The sequence below is a fragment of the Apteryx mantelli genome, chromosome 1, assembly GCF_036417845.1.
Source record: "Apteryx mantelli isolate bAptMan1 chromosome 1, bAptMan1.hap1, whole genome shotgun sequence".
Classification (NCBI taxonomy): domain Eukaryota; kingdom Metazoa; phylum Chordata; class Aves; order Apterygiformes; family Apterygidae; genus Apteryx; species Apteryx mantelli.
Window position 1 is genome coordinate 32,979,458 of NC_089978.1, and position 16,035 is coordinate 32,995,492.

Here is a 16,035-nt window from a genome sequence, read left to right on the forward strand (position 1 = left end):
TATAATATTGTATATAAAGGACAGTATAGGAAACAGCAAGGAAGAAGACTGTATAGAACTAACTGAAGTGATTCAAAGAAACTGCTTATTCATACATGGACATACAATAAATACTGGGGAAAAATATTTCAGAACTAAATATACAGCCCTATTGTCCTCAAATTTGACTAGAAATGGCATTTCTTAAAGCATGGTGATTGCTAAGAACAAAGAACCAAAACAATCCATTGTGCTTAAGCTGTTTAGAGACACTGCAGCAACAAAACACCTTAGCTATATATTTATTTGGTTTTGGATTAAAATCAAAAACTCCCTGTCCATGAATCCAAGAGGTGAGAAAAAACAGACAAAAAAGATCCTAGCAGCCTAAAATTATAAAAAAGGAGAGAAATTGTCTCCTTTTTTTTGTAAGTAGGAAAGGAGCAGTCATGTTTCCTATAAAGGAAATTCAAACAATTCTAAAAAGAAAAGAGAAGCATTTCAGACACAGAGAAATGAAGAACTCTCATTTTATTTGGAACTTCCCTTTCCCTTTTTTTAAGCAATTACACATACACAGAAATTATTTTAACTTAGAGAACACAGAAGGCTTGCATCACAAATACTTTAGCTTCCAATGTCAAAAAAAAAAAAAGAAAGATTTTTGGCATCTGCATACTGGAACATAGCTAGCAAAACAAAAACAAATCAAGAAAACTGGTTTATAGAAGGAGAGTTAAACTTTCAGTAGAAAATATTTGGAGTTTTCTTCTAACTTTCACATGTAAGTGTAGTTTTATTTGAGATCAAAACATTACGCTAACAAGTTCCCCGACACCAATGAGTCTTTTACTCCTATGCAGAAGTTGTGCGGTCTTATAGCTTCCCTTTTAAACATGAATTGCTAGATAAAAATAGTTTGTTCACCATAAAACTCCTACAATGCTCATTTTAAGACTTGTCTGCATTGGAGATTTATTAAGGAAGTAAGAACATGAATTTTCAGTGCACTTAGTACTCTGCACTGTCTCTGTAAGCGGACAGTTATTGCACTTCAAGAACAAAGCAAGCCACTTACCAAAAGCAGTTTTACAGCAACTTATGAAAGTCTGAACAGGCAGTTACTGAACGGTAGCTGAGAAGGTAAAAGTTCCTATCCCTGCTTTCTCCGTAGCTACTTCCCCATATAATTAGTCAGTTAAATCAAGTGAAGTCTTTTAACAGATCCTTTTGCTTGGCAGGAATCTAATTTAAAAACAAAACAAAAAAAAACAACAACAAAAAAGAACTTTTATCTTCTTAAATATTTATCCCACTCACTAGGCATTGTAATTATCCCCAAACCATATTTAATAAAGGGTTCTCCTCCATCCAAGGACCTCAAACTGTTTTTAACAATTAAGATGGCTTCACATGCCAGTGAGGAAACGAATGAACTTTTACACAGCAGGAAAGCATAAAATCATAGAAAATTTGACCAAAGTTGGGACAGGAAATCTGCGGCAGAGCCATAATAAATTCCTTCCTGTACATACACACACTGAAACAGAAACTCCAAAAAATAAACTAGAGGAAAAATACTTTAGAAGCCATCACTAACCTGTGAAAAGGATTAAATAAATGATAAACAAACAGCCTGGGCAAAGAAAATACTGTCCTGCCAGGGTTTGTCTTCATTGCAGTGGCTAGCACAAGTTATTGTGCTGGCTTAAGCTGGCTTAGCTGAAGTGAGCACCAGCAACCGGACTGTGCTACAGTCAAGCCTCTGCAAGCAGTAACATTAGCCGAGTTACAGACTGACTGAGTTGTATGCTGCGCTGTGTGCATCCCTGGCAATCCTCATCTGTAACAGTGCCTGCTCCAGCTACTTCAGAAGCACTGTAATAACACGCCTGTAGTAAATTCTTAAAGCTAAAGTTGTTTTTTCTCTAAAATAAGTTCAAAGTTCATGTCATCTTTGACTATAATTCCTCTTTGATTCTGGCACTGAAGATTAGAATAACCCTAGAGGAACATGCAACACTGGCCAGAAGAACTCTAAAATCTGGAAAGCCTTCAAATACCTGTTTTATTTCTATGAAATATTTCCTTACCACTTAACTTGGACGCCTGAATTCAAGGGGTCCTGCCCCCGTGTCCTAACTGAGAGCAAGCATCCAACTCTGTGACATCTGGGGGCAAGAAGAAGGAACCAACAGCTGAAGCAGCCGCTGTTTTGGCAGACAAACTTAGAGTTGCTCTACTAGCAATCCACTAGGATTATAAGGCGCTTTCCTCCTGACCCTCTGCTCCATGCCCGAATACATTTGCCACACAAATCCAAGATCACTGGAGAGTGTAAGGAGTCCTAGATATCTAAACTCTGATACCTAAAGTCCTATAAGCAGAGCTAAGTGGTAACCAACAGAAGTGTGCAAAATCCGTTCACTGCAGAAGTGAGAGATGACTGACTTCAAGCATTTCATCAGTTCTCAGCTGTAAAGAGCTCACTCTCCCTTCATTGCCTCTTCAAAAGGAAGACAAAACCTGTTAATGGAAACGCAGTTGTTGCTAATCTAGCACTAGCGGTAAAAGATAGGTCCTAACTCATCCCTGCTTCTAATTTAGAAAGAAAGGCAGACTTTCATGTGCATCTCCCTTCAGTGGCAGCACCGTTTCCTTTAGAGAAGGAAATCTATAAACACACGCTACCTTCCCTGCAGCTGTTTCCTCCTGCCCCTCAGTGCCAAAGGAAAATTTGCCAGAGGGAAGAAGTGTAGGCAAGGTCATTACCACAGGAACTCTCTCCCCAAAGTAACCAATAAAGAAACATTTTTAAGCAGCGATGGGGCTTGCTTAAAGGTTTTCCAAATCTGACAGTACAGAGCCCAACATCTTGAAGCTTGAGCCAATAAAAGGAAAGCGTGCAAAGTTTCCCTCCTGGCTAGCACAGGAACTTTGCCAAAACGAAGGCTCCTAAAGACTTCAATGGTTACTGACCTGCTAATTCAGATTTTTCAGCATAGAAAAGTACACAAATGTACTAGCATGCAAATTAAAACAGTACTTAACTATTATCAGCCTAATCTAATCTAAGAAAAGGGGTCTGCAATTCTCCTTTGCCGTTCAAACTTCTACAATTAAGAGAAAATGAGTCAGATTGCCGACTCAGTCATAACTAATCACTGAAATACAATACGAAATTAAAACCTGACAACTTGGGGTTTTCATATTTTTCTTCTGCAGGTGGAAAACCCCCGCAGCTGAATGCTATTTCTGGAATGATATAAAAATCACTTATTTCTTGGACTGAAAGTGAGTATAAGGTGTGCACCCTGTTCTGGACAAACTACAAGTCCACTGAAAAGCTGCAGGGGCTAGAGAGAGCCCCAGGCTCAGTCAGGCAGCAGGCGCATAGACCCAAGCCCCTGGAATACAGCTCTCACTAACGCCCACGTTCTGAACAAGAGCGAGAGCACCGGCCGCAGCCGAACAGGGATTTGACCGACAAGGCGATGTTAAATTTTGGTACTCCGGGGATTTTTATTCTAGTAACTGAACCTGCCCCATGCTGAATTTTTTGCACAGGAAAAACTAGGTGGGGAAACTGAGCTTAGAGCTCCCCATAGCCCGATCCAGAACTCAGGGATTCTCATGGAAGAGGTTTCCTTTAATGGGCATGGCTGCTGGGAACAGAAACTCCAAACTGAGCCACGTGTTACAGCTGCTTTTGTGAGGGAAAGCCAGGTAAGGTAACTTTATGTTAAGCTGCAAATTAAGTTAGACCCGAAAGAGAGACAGCCCGCCGAGCTCACATTTTTCATTTCTTGCCAACTTAGAAATGGAAAATGTGCTATGCTTTAGTATGAATCTCAAGTATAATCTCAAAACCTAGATATTTCTTGCAGTTATGGCCTTCTAAATAGAATTGCAACACCTTGATTTCACCTTAAAATCAGGGTGAAGGGGCTTCACAGAAGGAATTTGTGAAGCAAATCTGAAATAAGACCCATTCTTACATGTGTCTGAATTGTTTGGCATAGTTCCATAATGTAAGTATGCCAAAACCCTATGAAGGGCTAATACCCACTGTCTTTTACAACAGACTAGAAAATTTTTGCCTAACAGAGCCTTGCTTATGTACAACTGACTAAAATCTAGTTCAAAAGAACCATGCCACCCAGCCAGATATAAAGAGATTTGTTATTCTAAGACTTTGAAATATACTGGTTTTAGTGCCAGAAGTTAAATGAGTCTATCCAAGCCAATGCTAAATAAATGAGTTTATACAAACTTATCTCATGCCTTCCCCTAAAGGGAGCAAGAGCTCCTTTTTTAAAATTTACTTAATGATTTAATTAGTTACAACATGTTTTCATTGCATTAATCAGTGACTAATAGGGATATTTTGTGCATGTGCAATAACTGGCTCCTTTAAGTTATCAGAACCAGTTGCATAGTGCAGTATTTATTTTGGTAAGTTATACTCATTCTCAAATCAAAGAAAACGCTTTTTCTACCACAAAATTTCAGATGAAGTTGAAACATTATGCAAATAGTACCATCTAACTGATCAGAGTTTGAGGTATGATTTCTAATACTAAACACATGTAAAACTTCTCCTTCCAGTGCAATATATCTCAGTTCTGGGAATATCCCAGAGCAACCCACACGCTCAAGATCTTTATGCCTCTCCTTTTGAGTAAATTAGGTAATTTCATAGGAAATGAAATAATTTCAGTGTTAAACTGTCCCTCATAAGGTATGCACTGGTGTATTGAGGGAATCGAGACAGAACTACCTAGCTAATTTCCGGTGCTTAATGTGTGTTCTCTATTACAAGGAAGGCATCTTTTTCCCAAACTGTAAAGTAAGGTAAATTCAAATGTAAAATATGAAAATCTGCAGTTATTATATTACTCAAAAAATGATTTTTTAGATGTGCAAGCTATTCAGACACTAGAATGTGGAAAAGAATATTGCCGTGAAACTTGCAACCTCAAAGGAAAGCAATGCTTCTGAAGCACCTTTAACTGGCACAGAAAGAGTTAACAGGAGGCTGCAGCAGCAGGGCTGCTAGTGCCCATTTGCAGGCCTGCAAGGTAGTCCCAGCAGACACATTATCAGATTAAAGGCAGGCAAACAAACTGAACTGAAACTATTCCTCGGCAAGTCCAGCCTCTCCTTCCTGTGATGTCATGCTACAAATTGAGGGAGTGCTGTTCTTCCCTGCTTCAGAATGAGCCACCACGCTTGCTCCACTGGCAGTGCTCAAGGAGAAGGGCTGCATCCTGCAAGAGCAAACACGCTCTGGAATTTTATTCCTGGGCTTTCCGCCCCGTGGGGTGAACAGGGAGCAAAGCTGAAGAGCTCGTTTTGCAGCAAGGAGACTGAGAGTGCAATGGAAGCGCCTACATCTCGCAGAGCCCAGGAAAACACTTTCTAACGCACCCGTTTCCAGTCACCTGAACAGCCTTGGATGGACAAGACCTCTTGATATCATGATTCGCAGCCAAGAATAAGGCAGAAAGTTCTATAGTGGCTTCATCAAATTGAGGAAGAAGAAAAAAAAATGGAACTAAGCAAGCTTCAGGATGACCTCATCTGCCACAAATAATGTGTTTTTTATTTTCCAAGACTGGCTATGTGATTACAGCAGCATCTGGGAGAAAAGAATGATCTCCTGGTGATTACAGGAGATGTACCCTGCTACTACAAAGCTTGTGTTTATTCTCTGAAGCTTAAAAGTGAAACAGAAAATTATCAAAGCACAGAGGTCAAAAACATCTGCAAGTCTTCCCGGAATTCAAAAAAAGTTACAATAAAAATACCAGAGAAAACTACAAATCACAGGAATTCAGACTTGTATTTTAAACAGACCATTATAATGGTAAGCTCTAACTGTTCCACTGAGGACTCCTTTAAATATACTTTATATGGATGTATATTTAGTATGGTATTTGTTCTTGGCCTCATAGCAAACTGTGTTGCTATCTACATTTTCACTTTTACATTAAAAGTGCGAAATGAGACTACAACTTACATGCTTAATTTAGCAATATCCGATCTACTTTTTGTGTTTACATTACCCTTCAGGATTTATTACTTCGCAGTAAGAAACTGGCCATTTGGAGACATTCTTTGCAAGATTTCTGTCACACTGTTTTATACAAACATGTACGGAAGCATTTTATTTTTGACTTGCATAAGTGTAGACCGCTTTTTGGCTATAGTACACCCATTTCAGTCTAAGACACTTCGAACCAAAAGAAATGCAAAAATTGTCTGTGCTGCAGTGTGGGTAACCGTGTTAGCAGGAAGCACACCAGCAAGCTTTTTTCAATCTACAAACCGCCGTAACAACACTGAACAAAGAACATGTTTTGAAAACTTTTCTGACGCCACCTGGAAAACCTACCTATCCAGGATTGTTATCTTCATTGAAATCGTTGGATTTTTTATTCCCCTGATCTTGAATGTGACCTGCTCTACCATGGTCTTGCGGACTTTGAATAAACCACTTACATTAAGTCGGAATAAATTAAGCAAGAAAAAGGTACTTAAAATGATTTTTGTCCATTTGCTGATATTCTGCTTCTGTTTTGTGCCATATAACATTACCTTAATACTTTACTCTCTTATGAGAACACAGACATTGATTAACTGTTCAGTGGTAACTGCAGTGAGGACCATGTATCCTATCACTCTATGCATTGCTGTTTCAAACTGCTGTTTTGACCCTATAGTGTATTACTTTACATCAGATACAATTCAAAATTCGATTAAAAAGAACAGGTCCACTAGAACATGCGATTTCAGATTCTCTGAAATGCACGTTTCAGAAAACTTCATTCAGCACAGCCTCCAGACCATAAAAATGAAAATATTTGACAGTGACTCAACAATATAAACTGTATAAAAAAGACTATTGGGACTAAACTGGAATTAAAGCCTGAACACTTCTTCAGCTGTGAAAATATATTCTGATATGTAAATGTTACTCTTCCTGCACATCAGGACAGTTTGTGATAAAAGTGTAAATATCAGTTGTAAAAGCGTTAATAGCATACAGAAAAAATATTGTAAGAAATCCTGTCACCTTTTTTTGACTGGCTGCATGCCCAAAACACCCAACCTTTGGCTTCTGCTTAGGCTGTCAAAGTCCACAGAGTATGTGTCACATCAAAACCAAATAAAAACCAAGCTCTTTCCCAAAGTTAAAGTAAATACGCATTTCTAATAATTGTATTGGTTCCCACATGGCTGAGGAAAAGGGTGCAACTGGTTTCCGGTGCAGAACTCAGTTGTCGAGGAGAACAGCCCCAGCCTGGTCACCGCGCCAGCGCTCCCTCTTCTCTCACTCCCCTGCGCCTTCCTCCTCACAGCCATTAGGTTCGCAGGTGGTTGGGATTTAACAGGCTGTGAGAATCTCCCCTCTCCCGCACCTCCCTTCCTTCCCCCTGTGCGCTGTGTCGCACAAGCAGCAGATCACCCTCGTGCCCCCGCTGCCAACCCGCGGGTTAGCTGTCGCCTCCCCCAGCGGCACGGCACCCCTCTCCTCCGCAGGGACGAACCACCCTCTCTCCCGGCTCAGCTGAGCAAGCAACGCGCCTCCTTGGACTCGAGAGCAACTCTTCTCAACGCATTTAGCTCAAAAGCCTGCAGTTTCTGCTTCAAAGCTGTAAAAAAGGCTATTCTGTTTGTCCCACTTATCTGATAAAATATAGTCTCTCGCCACAAGCCCTTGCCCCGTAAAGAAATTAAATCTTCTTGCAGTTTAACGTGCCTGGAAACAACTCTGAAAAACTGGTTTTTCTTCTCATCTGTCTCAGGTGTCTGTGTAATTATAACAAAATAACCTCTGATGACTGAAGCTAGTGCTTTAGGTACCGTACGCCACTTTAATAAACTCTTTTGTGAGATGTTCTTAAGCTCAACAGCAGTAAAATAGTGTCCTCCGAGTAAGGCAATTACATCTCAAAGTAGAAGTTTCTTGTTAGAAAAATATGACCTTTGTTAACTAGCAGCAAGCACGTGCATCAACCAGAATATCTATGTTTATGCGACACAAGATACTTCCCTAAAAAATTACAAGACATGGTCATTTTTATAATGAACCTTCCTCTCAATATTTGTGTCACAGAAGTATTTTGATTCTTAACCTTAGCATTTAAAATTTCAAATGCAAGTTTCTTGTAAACTTCAGAAAGTGTAAAAATAAGTTACTTGAGGCTAAGTGCTAGCAAATTGACCTAGACATTTTGAAAAGTCAAAACTGTGTAAAAAGCAAAATCTAAATATGTCATTGTTACAGACAGGAATATATACACAAGAGTATTTTAAAATGTCCTTCTATGTATATATTTCTCAGCTATTAGATACAGGGTATATTTTCTTCAAAATTAATTTAACATCGCTGTAAAGTTAAATAACTATTTAAAAGGTAAAATTAAGTAGCAACTGTTGGTTCCCCCCACCCAAATAATAATGGGACCAAAACCGAGAATGGAACTAAAATGAATCTGCATTTTGGATTTAGGGCATTCAGTTACGACACAGATATATTACTACTACTACACGAAGCACTTACTGCAGGCCAGTATACACAAGTATGAATCAATTTGGAGAAAATGCACATTGGGATATCAGAGTATATGTTATATTATCTGATTGGGTTTACCTCCCTCTGTAAAGCTTTTACTTATTTGTTAGAACTCAATTATGTATTAACAACTACTATTGAAAAAAACTGAGTTACTCACAAAGACTCTCCGAATTTCATGCTGATAGATTTACAGTGCTGTTAAATTAAAAATTCATTCTCTACACACTTAACTTATGAAAGAAAAATGCAAGTAGTTTGAACTAAATTACAACAAAGGTGGCATAGATTTAAATGTCTAATACCTAAAAAATAGACAGTGATCTTATCTGGGAATCCTAAACTCTTCTGATTCATATCTGACTTCAGAAAAATGTACGAGAAACCCACTGCAAGTACAAATGCTAAACATGTTTTCCATATTAAAAAAAAAAACATGTACAGATTTGAAGTTCAAAAATTTTGTGCAGATTTCTGTTTTGAAGTCGAACAACTCCTCTTGCTTCCTCCAAAAAACTTTCGGGATAAAGCTCTTCCCGTCACAGTTGGGCTAGGTTTCAGCAGTACTTCCCTTCCTGAGTGAGCTTGGCTGAGTGACAACTTGTTTAATCACACCTCTGCATTGCATGAGCAAATGCTACTGCAGCCTCACCCTAGTAAAGGGAAGCTGCTCCGAGATTACGAAAGTACCAAAAAGAAAATCACTGACTTAAAAGCAGAATAAGTAGAACACTGCTTGTATGGGTACTGCCCTGTAAATCAGGCCTGCTTTAGTTCAAATTCAATCTTTGGAAAGCACTCTAGTTTCCTCATCTACAAAGTGCAGGTACTGCACATTTACCACAAAAATAAAAGTAGTGAAAATTTAGTTAACTCTAAGTTTGTTTTTTTTTGCGATAAAACAAGGTAGGCAATAGTCAATAATTGACAATTAATGAGCAGTTCCAAAAGACAAGGGGGGAAAAAAAAAAGCAAGCTTTCTATCAACACATCTGATTTACGCCACCTTACTTAACAACAGAAAAGCAAAAGATTTCCAATCTGAAACTAACACTTTTTGGGTAAGGAACACCCTTCTTTCAGGATCTAAATAGCAAGCACCCTGTAAATGATGGCCCTGCATCTTTTAAACAAAGTTCCAAGTCCTACCACAATTAGAACAGACTACCCAAGCAACGTATGAGATACTGCTTGAAATATTTCTCTTGCTTGAAGAAAGCAGCACTTGATACTACCAAATCTAATCAAAACACAGTCGTTCCACAGAGCTGTTTGTTATCACATACCATGCAGCTATATGTAAGCACGCACAATAGCTATGAAATTGTTCTAATACATGACTGCTAATATCCTCCAAATTAAAAAGATTTCATGATCAAGTATAAGCATCTACATGAGGAAGATATCAGGGTTAACCATGCTTTGCTGTAGTATTTGGCAGTAACCTATGACAAAATTCCAAAATTACATGAGAGAACCTCTGTTCAAAAAGAGCCAGTTATAAAGAGAAAGATATGGAAGATGAACTGTTTGGAGCAATTATTTTGTCTGTAGGAAGCCAGTTAAATAGTTTATATTTGAATGAATATTTTCACGTTCAGTATTTTAACCACTCCAACACAGGAAACATACTATAACGCGGTACCTCACTGGATGCGTGCATACAATGCTGAGAAAAAACAGACCTAACCACTATGTAAGGGGAGTGTCTGCTTTAAAAAGCCCTGTTCAGATAATCCCTGAGCTTGAGATCTGACTTTTGAACCTATTTAGAAACCTTCCAGGGTCAAGGGAGCTCTAGATGCATGCACAAGTATACCCAAGTGCATGCTATCACTGGATCAATAATCTATTTAAAGGAGTTTGGTAAAAAGGGCATATTGGACTTTATACTGTTTTTACATTCGACTTGAAATTTGAATTTCTGGCTTTCTTTGGAATAGAATGCAATGCAAAATTCGCTTCATTTGATACACGTCTTTGAAATTTACAGAAATATAGCACCAAGTCAAGTATTTCTTTATATTGTTCATTTGAAAGTGTTTATAAAACCACAGTAGATACTTCAGGGAGGTTAGAAATCCTTATCTAGAATCAACATCCAAACTTTAATTTCTTAAGAAAGTAACTTCAGTCATCGAAATGCAAAGGAACTTGGGAGATGAGGTAGAAAATACCAATGGCTGCACTGGATCAGACCCCAAACACTTCGCCTAACCTACAAACCCAGCAGTGGTGGGCGTTCAGTAATACTAAAAGAATTTTTCTTCCATGAACTTGTCCTGTCTCCCTCTGAACTCATGTAAACATCCAATATCTGCAACATTCTGCAGCAAGAAGTTCAAGTCCTGTGGAAAAAAATACCTAACCTCATCTGTTTCAAATCTACTAGTTTCATTACTGTCCTTGCTTTCTTTTGGAAGAGGAAATGAGCTTTTGATTGCCATTCAGGGTTTCCATGTCAATCTTGATTATATTGGCCTCCGTCATCTCCATCAAATTACAAAATGATTTTCATTTGCAACTTTAACCAGCATCATAGCCAAAGACGAGATTTTTCAGAACTAGATAAAGCATTTGGGTAAAATCCTAGTGAACCCAATGGGGTTTGTACTGATAATTTTGAAAATCCCACTCAAGCATGTTAATCCATTGCATTACTTATTCTTCCAAATTGCTTTCTAGGAGCTTTACAGACAAAGCACATTTCATTCATATTTTTCCAGCAGTAAGTATATCTTAAGGTTCATATGCCTGGGTAGACCTGTAAATCCTGACAAGCTCCCTTTTTGCCAGATTCTGTTATATGTGCTATACCTCAGGGTATGTGGCATTTGAGGTTACTGACAAAATGCAAGAGGATACATTTCAAAAGCTAAGGCAAAACGTAAATCAAAAAACTGAAATTATAAATACAGAAGTTAGAAATGTCTGGGCTGAATTAGTTATCCAATTATCAAAGCACTGAAAAAAAATAAGTACAGTTGACAATTACTGAACTAGAACATTTTCAGAGCTGATTCAATCAAGTTAATTTAAGATGAAAGAAAATTTAGAAAGTCCCACTTGCAGAGTCTAGTATTTCTGGAAGACACTAGATACTTTTATTTCATATAGATATCATATTGACACCAGGGATAAGTTTGTTCTAATCCTCCTTCAACACTGAAGCTACCTGTAGCCTTTCACATTTTTCACTCCCCTCCCACTCCTCAGTTCCTGTTATACAATTGCTTATAAAACATGGCCAGTTTTTCCTTTCAGAAAACTGGACTTATCACAAAATTAAAAAACAAAACAAAAAACAAAACAAGAAAAAAACCACCCCTGCGTACATCTGGTTTACTATAAAGCCTACCATTTTTGTTGGAAAATTAAAATTTCAGAAACTGAGAACTTAGATTTATAATTATTTTTTCTATTTAAAAAGCAGTGTACAGTCAGCTCTAGTTACAACAAAACTAAAAGCTGTCCAGCACTAAAAAGGGTAAGATAGTTTTCCACAGTTTAAACATGAAAACCAATCCATAAGTAATAACAAAGGAAGTCCTCTAACCATATGTTCCTAGCTTTTCATGAAGTGACAATTCTTTAAAAGGATAATTTCCCACATGCTTAGCTTTAAGTCCCCCTATCTTCATCTTTTTTAAACACTGAGGTGCTACCTTAAAGAGAAAAGGAATCCTTAAATGACAGTGCTAGTTACAGGAAGCACCAGAAATTAATTCCATTATCTTGGGAATACAACATCAAGTTTATTTCACATGAAAACAGCTGCAGCTATGCTAACTCCTCTTCTTTTCAGATAAATTCCACAACATTGTTTCTTTATGAAAGAAAGTCAATAGTATATATTAGTTGCAAGTCTTTATGCTCCTGTAAAATTATGCAACATTAAACCTACTTATTTTTGGAAGTTTGTCCTGGCAAGCTTTTTCTAAAAGCATGCTACTCATCTAACAGAAACTGAAAGAACTGACCACTAAAGAGTGGTACTGGTTACAAATAATTTACCATTAGCCACAGCATCAAGAATGACACTTGACTACAGTTGCAAGCATCTATAATAAGACCTTGATACTTTCAGCATAGCCATAGCATTACAGGTATTTCTTAACATAAAATTAGTTATTAGATATATAGCAAAACATGGCAATAAACTTAGAATACTGACGACCAAACAAGTCCAGGAATATCTACATTTTCAGCCTAAAGGGAACTCTCTCTTATTAAGGAAACCATATTCAGATTCTCTTGGTTTACATGTGGTCATAAGGACTATTTAAGTTATTTAACATTTTTCAAATGCAAGAGAAAGCTTTATTATATCTACCACATGCTCAAGTAAGATAGATCCAATGTTTCACATGCTCCTGTACTGTGGATACACACAAAAAAAATTCTGCAGCTAATTCTGTCCAGAGAAGATCTGCGAGTTTCTCTGAGCTACTCAAAAGTCGGGAGCAAGGAGGAGACGAGCCTGGGTACGTAGACACCATACCATATGTAGGCTCTGTTTTGCTCAGGCTAACTCCAGAGCAGGACGCGCTAGCCGGTGACAGTTCAGGTAGGTATCCAAGCCAACTTCAGACCAGATACAGTCTAACTGGGTAAGACATTAGTCACCTTGCACCGAACTGTACCATTGGCACTTACCGGCTTGGGCATAACCCATTCTGACAAGCAAACCCACCCCTAAACAAAAAGCTTGAATAAGAACTAAAAGAATTACATATCTGGAGGACCATGAACACTAGACCTGCTCAACAGTTCTGAACACACCAGAATCCTCATCCCTGGTAAAGATTTGGTACTATTGGTAAGTTACCATAAAATATGCCCTCAGTACAGCTATCTAACTGAAATACCACTCATCTACTTAAAGAAGTAGACATGCTAGCACTTTTTTGGGGCTACAGAAAAACCAAGCCAAAATATGCACTTATGCATGCAACAACTCAAAAGAAAATGCAACAAGTAGAGGGGCAAAACCCCACTTTAACAGCATGTCATTTGGTAATTTGAGTAGGTAGTTACCCCCTTGAAAGCTTGAGAACTGTGCATACGGGTAAAAAAAGACACATTAAGATGTCTGACACCATAGTTTGCTTACTACTGGAAACAGTTTCTATCTGCCACAGAAAAATTAACTACAGAAGGGGTCAAATAGAATAGTAGTAAGGAAAGACAGTTATTTAGGAATGTGGCTCAGATAAAGAAAGCAAGACTGTCAAAAATTCATCTTCACACTACCAGTTACACCAGCTACAAAGCTTCACCTGAGTAAGAGTATCCCATTCCAAGAAGGGAGTAGCACAGATATGGCTGCAGAATTCAAACCAAGCATTATTTACCTTCTTATTTAAAGGGATTGTCACATTAAATTTCCCCAAAATTCAGTAAGATTTTAAAAAATGAAAGAACTGCAAATACATCTCCATGATTTTTAAAATATTTTTCCTCAGTGGCAACCTTTAAAATTCCTACAACATATTTACAATACTGATACTGCAATACTGCAAAATGAAAAGCTGAATTCAAACAACCTAAAAGCAGACCACAACTGAAAATGAAAGTTCTATAGCCAGGGTATGACTGCCAAAGCATTGAACAATATACAAGATGTACTGCAAAGCAAAGATCACCAGAAAAGAATTTTTACTGTTTTTTGTACAATGTTACGAATAACCAGGACAACCTAAAGAAAAAAAGATCACACAACATGGTATCACGTTAACCAAGCTTTATTTATATAGCTATATCCTTATTTGGGACTGCTCTAGACACAGGCAAGGTATCTTTACATAGCTAGATACTGCAACCAGTGTAGCGGCAGCTGCACGCAACACAGGCTGCAAAACCCAGCTGGCCTGCATGGCTGTAAATGTATAGTCAGAAAGAGAGTGATATGCCCCTGCTTCTGTACTCACACTGGTAACAGTACTCAGCTTAATTAATTATAGCTTGGTGACATCCGCGTGGCAGAAACCACAACAGCAACTGTAGGAGAGATATATTACAAGCAGCCACCTCAAGTAGAATTAGATGCAATTAAAGAACTGCATCTTGTTAACATCCTCTTAATGTTGAGATGAAGGGGAAAACACAGTTACGAAGACTAATATTAAACATATGATTCATTTCCGCTAACCTTAACTGAAAAATATTACGTATCTAGTTTAGGCTGGTCCCCAAGACGGATGTTCGCTATAGTCAGTGGAGAGAGGTACTTTCAGAAAGTAAGTAATCCCATCCTGAAATATATTTAAGATAAATAGAACGGATTCCTTTCTGGAAGTGCCTCTGCCTCTCAAGTATAGATGCAGTCTATATACCCAAGTTTTAGAAGGCTAATAAGGTAGGATCCACATCCCCTAATAAGACAAACTCTACATTTTAAAGCAGCAGATGAAGTAGAGAAAAGTTTAAACCTTAATCAAGAACAGCATCCAAATTTCAGAGAATGAAAACAGACTGCATAGCTGCTGTGTCTTAACTAATCCCTTTGGTCATGTTTGTACTTGAATCAAAGTAACCTCTTAAGGGTTGGGCTAACTTGATATACCTGCAATAGAAAAATCCAGTAATACTGCATTAAGCATGACCAGCATCTTGCAACTCCAGTGACTGTTTTGTACCCTTAGTAAGTGCCTATCAAAAAGTGAAGCCATTGTTAATATTGACAGAAGCAAGAAACACAGGACCTCAGCTTTAAAAGTGTTCTGGTCTCTCTTCCAGCAGCCTAGAGGATTAATTTGGGTGATAATGCCCAAGGATGAGTAACAGCTTTAGTCATCTTCACCATGAACAGGAGTGGCAGGGAAGACTTTCAAAATGATGGTGCAGACACAAGAGTGATGGCTACTGTCCAGTGTTCTTTCTGGTTTTTCAGTTTGCCTTCAGCTATTAAAGCAGACAAAAGTTTCAAGCCTCAAGAAGCGCACTACAATTCCTATAAAAGAAAACTCTTTGGAAGTACTAGGAAGGTTAAAAAAAACCCACACTCATATATATGTGTGTATATGTATTTTATTCATGCATTTATTAAAAAATATGTATATGCTCAAACTAAAAAACATACGAACATATATACACACACACAAAAAGCAACTATCTTACAGACATCTATAAACGTGCCTAATATCAAAAAGGCAGGAATTATAAAGCTGGCAGTTGGTTTAAGTCTTGATTTAGAAGACTTCAACTACAGTTATGACAACTGGAAGTGACAGAGCTAATTCTTAATCTTACCCCCAAAAGAAGAGAACATGCAGCAAGACCAGTGTGATTCTTTAGCACTATCATGTTAGGCAGCAGTGATTGCAGTGACTTCTCTCTAATCACACACACTTCTGGAACACACTCACAGCATAAGCAGAAATATATTTAGTACGTACAGATAGAAAACCTCAAATGAACTCTCAGTTCCTTCTGTAAGGTTTGAGCTGCAGCACTCTTAACGTAACTTTTTAAAA

The 16,035-nt window shown here is 38.0% G+C and overlaps 2 protein-coding genes across 3 annotated transcripts in view; one reads left to right on the top strand and one right to left on the bottom strand.

Annotated features, from left to right (window-relative positions):
* Positions 1-16,035, bottom strand: part of RB1 (RB transcriptional corepressor 1) — an 83,520-nt gene that overhangs the window by 28,015 nt on the left and 39,470 nt on the right. The window lies entirely within an intron of this gene.
* LPAR6 (lysophosphatidic acid receptor 6) lies at positions 5,212-7,202 on the top strand. Its single transcript, XM_013948391.2, has one exon. It carries the CDS (start codon positions 5,846-5,848, stop codon positions 6,866-6,868), a length of 1,023 nt encoding a protein of 340 aa, XP_013803845.1. The 5' UTR covers positions 5,212-5,845; the 3' UTR covers positions 6,869-7,202.